This window comes from Empidonax traillii, unplaced genomic scaffold, assembly GCF_003031625.1.
Source record: "Empidonax traillii isolate 1590-97213 ecotype Southwest subspecies unplaced genomic scaffold, ASM303162v1 scaffold2817:size35659, whole genome shotgun sequence".
NCBI classification, from domain to species: domain Eukaryota; kingdom Metazoa; phylum Chordata; class Aves; order Passeriformes; family Tyrannidae; genus Empidonax; species Empidonax traillii.
In genome coordinates this window covers 26,770-35,659 of record NW_020958010.1, presented here as the reverse complement: position 1 = coordinate 35,659, position 8,890 = coordinate 26,770, and the positions used below count along the sequence as shown (strand labels likewise).

The 8,890-nt window shown below is 59.2% G+C and overlaps 2 protein-coding genes across 2 annotated transcripts; both read left to right on the top strand.

Annotated features, from left to right (window-relative positions):
• Positions 1 to 47: 47 nt before the first annotated feature.
• On the top strand, positions 48 to 896 carry CD84 (CD84 molecule; the record flags this gene model as incomplete). The annotated part of the gene is made up of 2 exons (XM_027910166.1): positions 48 to 311; positions 802 to 896. Coding segments are annotated over 2 exons (359 nt in total), but the record flags the coding sequence as incomplete, so codon positions are not given.
• Positions 897 to 2,417: 1,521 nt separating this feature from the next.
• SLAMF1 (signaling lymphocytic activation molecule family member 1) lies at positions 2,418 to 6,940 on the top strand. Its single transcript, XM_027910165.1, has 7 exons — positions 2,418 to 2,481; positions 3,660 to 3,980; positions 4,096 to 4,377; positions 5,744 to 5,857; positions 6,131 to 6,195; positions 6,652 to 6,795; positions 6,884 to 6,940. The coding sequence occupies exons 1-7, from the start codon at positions 2,418 to 2,420 to the stop codon at positions 6,938 to 6,940; spliced, it is 1,047 nt and encodes a 348-aa protein (XP_027765966.1).
• The last annotated feature ends 1,950 nt before the right edge of the window (positions 6,941 to 8,890 follow it).

Genomic DNA, 8,890 nt, shown 5'->3' with positions numbered 1-8,890 from the left:
CCCACAGGGTGGGGACAGGGTGGTGACCTCTCTGCCACCTCTTGCAGATGCGGTGCCCAAGCCCCGGGTGACGGTGACGGTGACCAAGGGCGACCGGCAACAGTGCAACGCCACCCTCAGGTGCTCCGTGGGGCTCCAGGAGGTGACCTACGAGTGGATCCCCCCCCCTCAGGTCCTGCTGGAGGGTGGGGAGGGCCCCATTCAGGAAGTCTCCTTCAACCCCTCGGAAGGCACCTACGTCTGCAGGGTCAGCAACCCGGCCTCCTCCAACAACGCCTCGCTCACCTACAGGCACCCCTGCTCCTGGACGGGTAGGAGGGGTTAGAGCCGCCCTGTGGGGTGGGCTGGGAGGTGGTCTTGGCTTTGGAGGGTCCCCAGAGCAGCTTTGGGGACACTGAGGTTGGGAAAGACCCCCCGGGATCATCGAGTCCGCCCCCCCTGCCCCATCCCCACCGAGGGTCATGTCCACTCCTTCCTTGGAGGGCACTCCAAACCTCCCTGGGCAGCCCCTGCCAAGGCCTGACCACCCTTTCCAGGAGGAAATTCCTCCTCATGGCCCAACCTGACCCTCCCCTGGCACAGCTGGAGGCTGTTCCCTCTCTCCTCCCGTTGTTGTGTGGGAGAAGTGCCCGACCCCCAAGGGGGGGATCCCTGCAATCCCTTGGATCAGGAACTGTGGGACCATTTCCCCCCCAGCACTGTGGGCTGATGAGGGGGAGCAGGAGCCCACCTGGAGAAGGAATCAAGGACTGGGATCACTCCAGATCCCTCCCCCTCCCCTTGGTCTCCCTCTGATTCCAGCTGAATCCTTTTCTGACTCATCCTGCACTGCCACTGGTGGGCTGGTGTTCCTGGGCCACCTCCTCCTCCTCTTCTTCCACCTGGCTCTGGCCTGAGGACGCTGCAATCATCATCTGTCCTCACCTCCTCACCCCCCACCACGTCACCAGCAGCTCCCAGACCTCGTGGCTGCTGGAGGAGATGATTTCCACCTAATCCCTCCCTCCGTGGGTTCATCAGCAGATCCTCCTCTCCCTCACGCCGTGGGACCAGTGGGACCACCCAGCCTGAGCCTTCCCAAGGGCTCTCTGGGGGGATTTTGGGGGCATTCTCTGTTTTTCAGGACGAGGGGGCAGAGCCAAGGGGGCACCTCTGGCTTTCCCCTCTGGGTTTGAGGACAAACATCTGTTTATACACATTAAATTTTTACCCAAACACCACGTTTTCAGGTTGCCTGTTCTGGGGGTCGTTTCTGGGTTTGAACATCAATATTTATTTTTTGCAGAGGTCCTTCCCCCCACCCCCTCCTTGAAAATATTTTCTTGGGTCCTGATCCATTCCCACGTGGAATTTTGGGGCTCATCTGCCTCTTACAAGATCTGAGAAGTCCCTAAAACCTCCTGCAAGGAGTAAACACAGAGCCTGGTGCTTCACCTCGGCCAAATTCCCAGCCAGGAGATCTCGGGCTGAGCTTTTGGAGAAGGGAAAGGAGTTTTCCTGGGGGAAGGGCTTTGCTGGGTTCTTCCCCCCGCTGCGAACTGCTGATTATTGGGAAGTGGCCGCTCTCTGGGTGGGAGGAGGGGCCTCACAGGATGCCCCCAGGGGCGGTTTCGGGTGGTTTTTACCGTCAGAAATAATTTTGCTGACGGCAAAACTCGCCGAAGACTCAGCGATGCTTCACTGCGTGAATTCCTGCTGCTGCCACTTCCCGAAAAAAAAAAAAAAAAACTGGGAGAGCAACAAAACTGGGAGAAACCCGAAGGCAAAAGCCTTTCCCCTCGATCCCAAAGCTGAGCCCCGACAGCAGGGGATGATTCCCTCTGCCAGGGGAGAGTTTTCCAAGACAACCCATCATCATCCTCCTCCTGACAGTGGATCCCACAAATCGGGTCAATCCCGGGATATTCGGGGCTTTCCCACGGGTGAGAACCAACCCCTCTGGGTGGGCACCGAGGTGGTCCCACCCCCTGGGCGGTTGGGGATGCCGAGAGATGCTTCTTTTAGGATCTTTTCAGAGGTTCCAGCACGCAGCGAGACGAAGGAATTATTTCCTCACAGGTTATTATTTCCTCTTCTTTTTTTTTTCTCTTTTTTTGGGAGCTGAGGACCCTCGGCTGGAGGATGAGGTTTTGTTGCAAGCATAACCCGACGCTCCACTTCCCCCCCTGCAGGTCCCCTGGGGTCGTTTCTGCCGAACCGCGAGCCGGCGCTTTGAATAACTTTCCGATTCACAAGCGAAAGGCAGATTAAAAAAAAAAAAAAAAAAAAAAAAAAAAAGAGCAGCATTCAGCCCCAAAAAAACAGGAAACTCATGGCCCACGAGAACGGCGCTGATTCGAGGGCACCTGTTCCCGTAAGGACAGCCGGCAGCTGATTTTTAAACCCCGGCCCAGGCAGAGCCTCCCTGCCATCCCAGCATGGGCTGCTCGTCATCGGCATCGCTGCTGCTGCCGCTGCTCATCGCCCTGGGGGCTGCCTGGGGTTCGTGCCTTTGCCTCCCTGGAACGCTGGGTTTGGGCTCTTTGGGGGTGTTTCTTTTTTTGGGGGGGGGGGTTGTGATGCTCGGTTTGGATTATTTGGGGGGTATTTGCGATGCTCAGTTGGGGTTGTTTGGGAGCATTTTGGTTGTGATGCTCAGGTTGGGTTGTTTGGGGGTATTTTTTTGGTTGTGACGCTCAATTTGGATTATTTAGGGGGTATTCTTTTTGTGATGCTCAATTTGTATTATTTAGGGGTATTTTTTTTTTGTGATACTCAATTTGGATCATTTGGGGGTAGGTTTTCTGGTTGTGATGCTCAGTTTGGGTCATTTGGGGGTTTTTTTGTTGTTTGGGCTGTTGGGAGGCGCCACCCGAGGGATAAAATCATGGAATATTTTGGCTTGGAAGCACCTTAAGGACGATCCATTTTCAACCACCTGCCATCAGGTCCGTTCTGGGGGTAATTCCCCCCCTCTTTTCTTTTCCCCCTCGATGGAAAGAAGGCGGCAGGAAAGGTGGGGGTGGCACCCTGGGGTCCTTTCCGCGCTCCCATCGCTGCTGGCTGAGGTGGCACCTCCTCCCACGCTCTTTTTCCTACAAAAACAAGACTGTTTGCCCAGGGCTGGAGGCAAATCTGAGTCACTTGGCTTGAATGAAACACAGCAAAGAGTTTGGGGGGGAGGGGAGGGGGGTAAGAGGGGAGAAGATCCTTCCTCACCCAAAGGTGCTGCTGTAAATTTGAGGCCGATGCAAATCAGACTCTGAGAGCTCTGGGAAGGGGAGGAGGGGGAAGGAAGAGCAGAGGGGAGGCAGAGCTTCCTCTCAGGGTTCAGGATGTGGGGGTTGAGGGTGGTGGTGGGGGGTCTCTCCTTTGTTTCTGGGGGTCTGTGGGGTGGGCAGAGCTCAGGGTGGGGGAACAGTTGGGTTGGTGTTGCCACCCACGGGCAGGAGGTGGGGGAGGAGGACCCTGGAGATGCAGTCCAAGGACCTGCTGCATCTTCAACTGGCTTATCTCGTGCAACCAGCCCAGGGATCACCAGGCTGGGCCTGGTGACACTTCTGGCTTGATCCTTGAGGGTTCTGGAGGATTCCCCCTCCTCTGGCAGAGCTGGGATGGGGAGGGGGATGGTTGGGGTGAAGCTCCCTCTGCCTCAGCCCTTCTCCCCACTCTCCTCCCAGGAATGGACCAGGGGGAGAGTGAGACAGTGCTGGGCACCCTGGGGAAGGCAACGATCCTGAGGATCCCTCCCAGGCTCCGGAACATCAGCCTGGACTTCGGGGAAGCCGTTTGGAAACGGGGGGGACCTCACAGGAAGCAAGTCCTGGTCAAGTACTCGGGGGGCAACCCCACCAACCACTTCCAGGGGCAGATCCGCTTCCACGAGTCCGACTTTTCCCTGGAAATCCTCAACACCAGCAGGCAGGACGGGCAGATCTACGAGTACAGCGTGAGCAGGGAGAGAGAGGAGGAGGTGAAGCAGATCCAGCTGAAGGTTTACGGTGAGAAACCCGACCCTGGGAGGGACATTCCGGATTCTCCCGGCCCCTGGGGGCAGGTCTGGGAGGTTGGGAGGGTGGTAAATGCTCACCTGATGAGGTAACCCCCTCTCTCCAGAGCCGGTGTCCCATCCCAGCATCCGCATCGTCAGCAGGGAAGTGGCCAACGGGAGCTGCAGCCTCGCCCTCAACTGCACGGTGGAGAGAGGGGATGATGTTTCCTACAGCTGGGGCAGCCAGGACAGCAGGGGCTGGGGGTCCTGCTCTGGGAACAGCAGCTTCCTGCACCTCTCCTACCCCCCGTGGAACACGAGCAGCTCCTGTGTCTGCACCGCCACCAACCCCGTCAGCAGCCGGGCCGTCACCTTCCACCCCTCCCAGTGCAGCCACGAGCCGGGGGGTAGGTCCCAGAATCCCAGAATCCCAGAATCCCAGAGCAGCTGGGGCTGGAAGGGACCTCTGGAGGTCACCCAGGGGGTGACACGGCCGGGTGGGGTTGGGACGTCTCTTGGGAGATGTTTGGGATGGATGGGTGGGATGAGATTCCCCTCTTAAGGGTGAGGGGTTTGTAGGGATGGTTGAGGGGTTTGTAGGGATGGTTGAGGGGTTTGTAGGGATGGCTGAGAGGTTTGGATGGATTGGTGAGACTCCCCCCCCCCCACCCCACCCCCTCTCCAGCTCAGATGAGAGATTTCTAGGGATGTTTGAGAGATTTCTGTGGATTCCTGAGATGAGATATTTGTGTGGATATCTGAGGTATCAGCACGGATTGATTGACATCCCCTCTCAGCCTTCTCCAGGCCAAACAGGCCCCCACTTCCCAACCCAACTGTCTGCAGCCTCCCAACCCCGCAGGGCACTTCATCACCCCATTACATTCCCCATGAAAGGACTTATTTTACAAGAAAATCAACCACCTGCTTGGGCTTCCCACAAACACCGACCTGGGGACTGCAGGTCCCACCTCCCTCCCCAGCCAGCCCTTTCCACGCCCTGGTGCTCCAGGCTGGTTTCAGAGGCCTGAAACTCCTCCCAGGTTGGTTTGGGGAGGATAAAACAACTTCCCATCGGGAGGTTTTTGGGGGCAAAAGTCCCGTTCTTGCTCTGTGGGTTTTTTGTTGTTTTGTTTTTTTTTTTTTTTCAGCTCTTTCTTGTGACCAGAGGGGGGGGAATTTTTCTGGGGGGGGGCTGCCCCTTCCCCCAGGGACACTGAGGTGAAGTCCCACCACCGATGGGACTCTTGCTGTGTGACCTGTGCCGGGAAAAGGTCCCCGTGGGAAAAGCTCTGGGGGATTCTCGCTCAGGAAAAGCAGAGTCTGAAATGAGATGTTCTGGGAGGGGGTTTCAACTTGTTTCTCACCTATTTTACCCCAAAAAAAGTGACTCACATTGTGTGGGGTCACTGGAGCTGGGACAGAGGGGCTGCCTCCCTGCCAGGCTCCAGGAGGCCACCAGAGATGTTTTTAGGGCTTTATCTGCCCCCAAACTGCCCCTCCTCTGGGGTGGCAGGGTGGTGATAAAGGGCTTGTCTCCCCAAGAGCCACAAGAGACATTTCTGGGGCTTTGTCTGGCCCTCAGCGGGTTTTTAGCTGCCTGGTGCAGTCTCGAGCTGATTAAAAAGAGAGAGAGCTCAGCTCAAACAGTTCCCACCTCGTTTCCTGTTCTGCCAAAAAAAAACAGCCCCAAAACCAGTGGCTTCTGCAGCTCCTCCTGCTCGGCTCTGGGGTGACCTGGGCCCTCCTTTCCCTCCCTGCTCCCCATCCCAGGTGGTGCCAGGCTGAGGCTGGAGCTCCTCGTGCTGCTGCTGGTGGTGCCCGTCGCGGTCGTCATCGTCATCCTCTTCCTGGGGGTCTTCAGGACCCCCCGTCCGGCCCTGCCAGGTGGGGAGGGGGGAGTTTCACGAGTGGGTGGTGGGCTGGGTCTGTGTGGGGAGGGGGTCCCAGCTCCAGGGGAACCAAGGATTGCCGTGGGCACTTCGTGAATCCCCGGGGATGAAAAGACCTTGGAGGGAGGTGGGGGAGTCCCCACCCCGTGGGGGGTGTCCTGGCTGTGGCACTGAGTGCTCTGGGCTGGTGGGGGGGGGGGGACAATGGGGCAGGTGATCCTGGAGGTTTTTTTTCCCAACCCGAATTATCCTGTGATTTCCCCCACAGCTGACCAGGAGCCCACGCAGGACCGCGCCGAGCACACCATCTACTCCCAAGTGCAGAGGGCGGAGGTGAGGCACGACCTGCCCGACCCCCGGTGTGGGGGGAAGGGGAAAAAAAAGGGGTCCTTCAGCGCTTGAAACGCTCCTTTGGCGCTTTAGACCCCGAGTGCTGCAGGAAGGGGGGGGATCGTGGGCACAGTTGGTGCCTCCTCCGTGGGTGGCAACCTCCGTGTCGTGTTTTGGCCACTGGGTGTCAACCCAGCCCCGCGGCTGGCGATGGGAGGAGGGCAGGGTCACCCATCCCCGCGTGTGCCGGGAATCAAATCATCGCGGTCACCGTTAATTTGGGAATCGCCGGGAATAAATCCGGGAGCTGCAGCCTCCCCCAGTGCTCTCCAGTTTGGCTTTGGGGTGGTTCCCCCCACCTTTTCCCATTCCTAATAAACCAAAACTGGGCGGGAAACGGTGGGAGGAGGGAGGGAAGGACCTGCCTTTCGCTGATCTCCCTTTGTCCACCCCTTGCAGAAACCAAAAGAGCCCCGGGCTGCAGACCCCCCCTCCTGCAGCACCATCTACGCTGCAGCCACCGGCCCCCCCGCGGCCCCCGGCAGAGCCCCCCACGGCCCTCCAGACCCCCCCACCCTGCAGGGACAACCCCCCCTCTCCCAGGTAAGGCTGGTTGCCCCTCACCCTGGCTGGGCATCACACCCTGGCACCTCACTGAGCTCTTTGCCCCCTCCCAAAATCTTTGCTGCAGAGCCCCCCCCAGGAGACCACGACGGTTTATGTCGGTGTGATGATGCCCAGGGCCTGAACCTCTCTCAGGGCAGGGGGCAGCTGCCCAGCCTGGCTGATGGGACACCAAAATCCTGGCTGGATTCACCTGCTCAGCCCTGAGGAATCCACACAAGCCCCTCCGGTGGGTGCGGCACGAGCAGCTCGGAAGTGCCCGGAGAAGGGGAAAAAGAAACCTCCTCTGCTCACGGTGGTTAAAGGCTCCTGGCTGGATCCTGGAGCGCTGGGAGAAGGGAGAGGGACCCTGGATCCCACCTCACAGCTGGGTGTGAGAGCAGGGAGTGACTCCGAGGGGAAGGATCAGCAGCACCGGCAAGGGTGGCTGGAGAAATTTTGGGCTCCCACACCAGGAACTCATCCCCGTGGTCCTGCTTTCCTAAGGGCCTGTGGGCACTTGGGGACAAACAGGGGGCAGGGGTTCAACGTGGGGGGGGGAAAATGAGAAGTAATTTTATTTCTGAGCTCTGCAAGAGGTTACAAAAACTTTCGGTTTTGTCCCAGGGAGGGTTTTGCAGCCCCTCCCATGTCCCACTGCATCTCCCCCCCTCATCTTCCCCACTGATCTCTGGGGGAACAGCTGAGCTTCTCCAGATGGACTTGAAGCTGAATTTCTGGCTGGGGGGAGGAGGAGGAGGAGGAGGAGGAGGAGGCAGCCCCTTCTCGTGGCTCAGCCACCCCCTGCCCGCAGCAACTCCTGTTTCCCCGTGGAAATGTCCTGTGTGGGGATGGTGGAGGTGGCCTGGGTGAGGCAGCAGGGCTGTAAAATCCAACTGACCCACTCTGGGGTGTTTTATAATCCCAGCACAACTCAGCAGGTCTGACTGTGTGGGCCACAGCTAAAAGGGAAAGGAGAATAAACCTGGAATAAAGCCCTTTGCAAGGGGTTGCTGGTGGAGAGCGTCACAAGGTGGATCCACTGCTGAGGTGCAACAGGAACCAATAGTTTTGCATCTCCCCAACTTCCCCCTCCTGTGCCCACCGAGCTTCTTCCCTGGAAATGTCTGCAAACCACCACTTCCCCCAGCGTGGGGTTGGGTCCAGAGCAGGGCAGGGCCCCCCCTCTCCTTTGTGCCTCTCAGCTGGTGTAAAAGCCCCAAAATCTGTCAGGGTGGAGCCCTCGGACTGCCCAGGGAGCTGGGGGAGTGCCCACCCTTGGAGGTGCCCGTGGAAGGCCCGGCCGTGGCACTGAGCGCTCTGGGCCGGGGGCCAAGGTGGGAATGGGGCACAGGGGGGACTGGATGACCTTGGAGGCCTTTTCCAACCTCAGGGATTCTGGGATTACTGGCTGGACGAGAGGCTCTGAGTCAAGCTCCTCGCTTGTCCCTGCAGTAGAACAGCAAGAAAACCGCTGCGAGCGCGGCGGCTTCGCTCAGAGCCACCACCCCGATCCTGGCCAGGCTGCTGGAGGGGGGACCTGGCGAGAGAAGAACAACAGTAACAACATCCCCAAACAGATCTGCCTCTTCCTGGCACCAGGAGAGAGGGAAATTGGCTCGTCCCTGCCCCAACAGCCCCCTGAGCCCTCGTGGGGACAACTCGGGACACGCCGCCCTTGGCTCTGCAGCGCTGATGGATTCCCTGCTCCCATCCCAAAGCAGGGCTTTTGGGGGGCACCTGCTCTCCCTGAATTCCCCGGGGGAGGGGGGCACACAGAGGGCACACGGATGCTGAGGGCACTGCCCAGAAAGCCTGAAGGCAGGAGATGGACCGTGCTGCTCTCAGCACCTCCATCTGCCCCTCCTCGGGGCAGGGCCCGCGCCGGTGCCCACCTGCCCCCCCTTGCCAAGGTGACAGCCGGCCCTGCAGAGCTGTCTGGGGCACACGGGCACACCGAGGAGCGAGGCTGGGCACACACAGAGGGGGGGTTGGCAGCTCACCCGTGGGGGGAGGCCGGGTTGCGTTTTCTGGCCGGGCACCGAGAGAGGGGAGAGAACGGGGAGAGAGGTCAGTGCCCGTGCCGGGGGTGCCA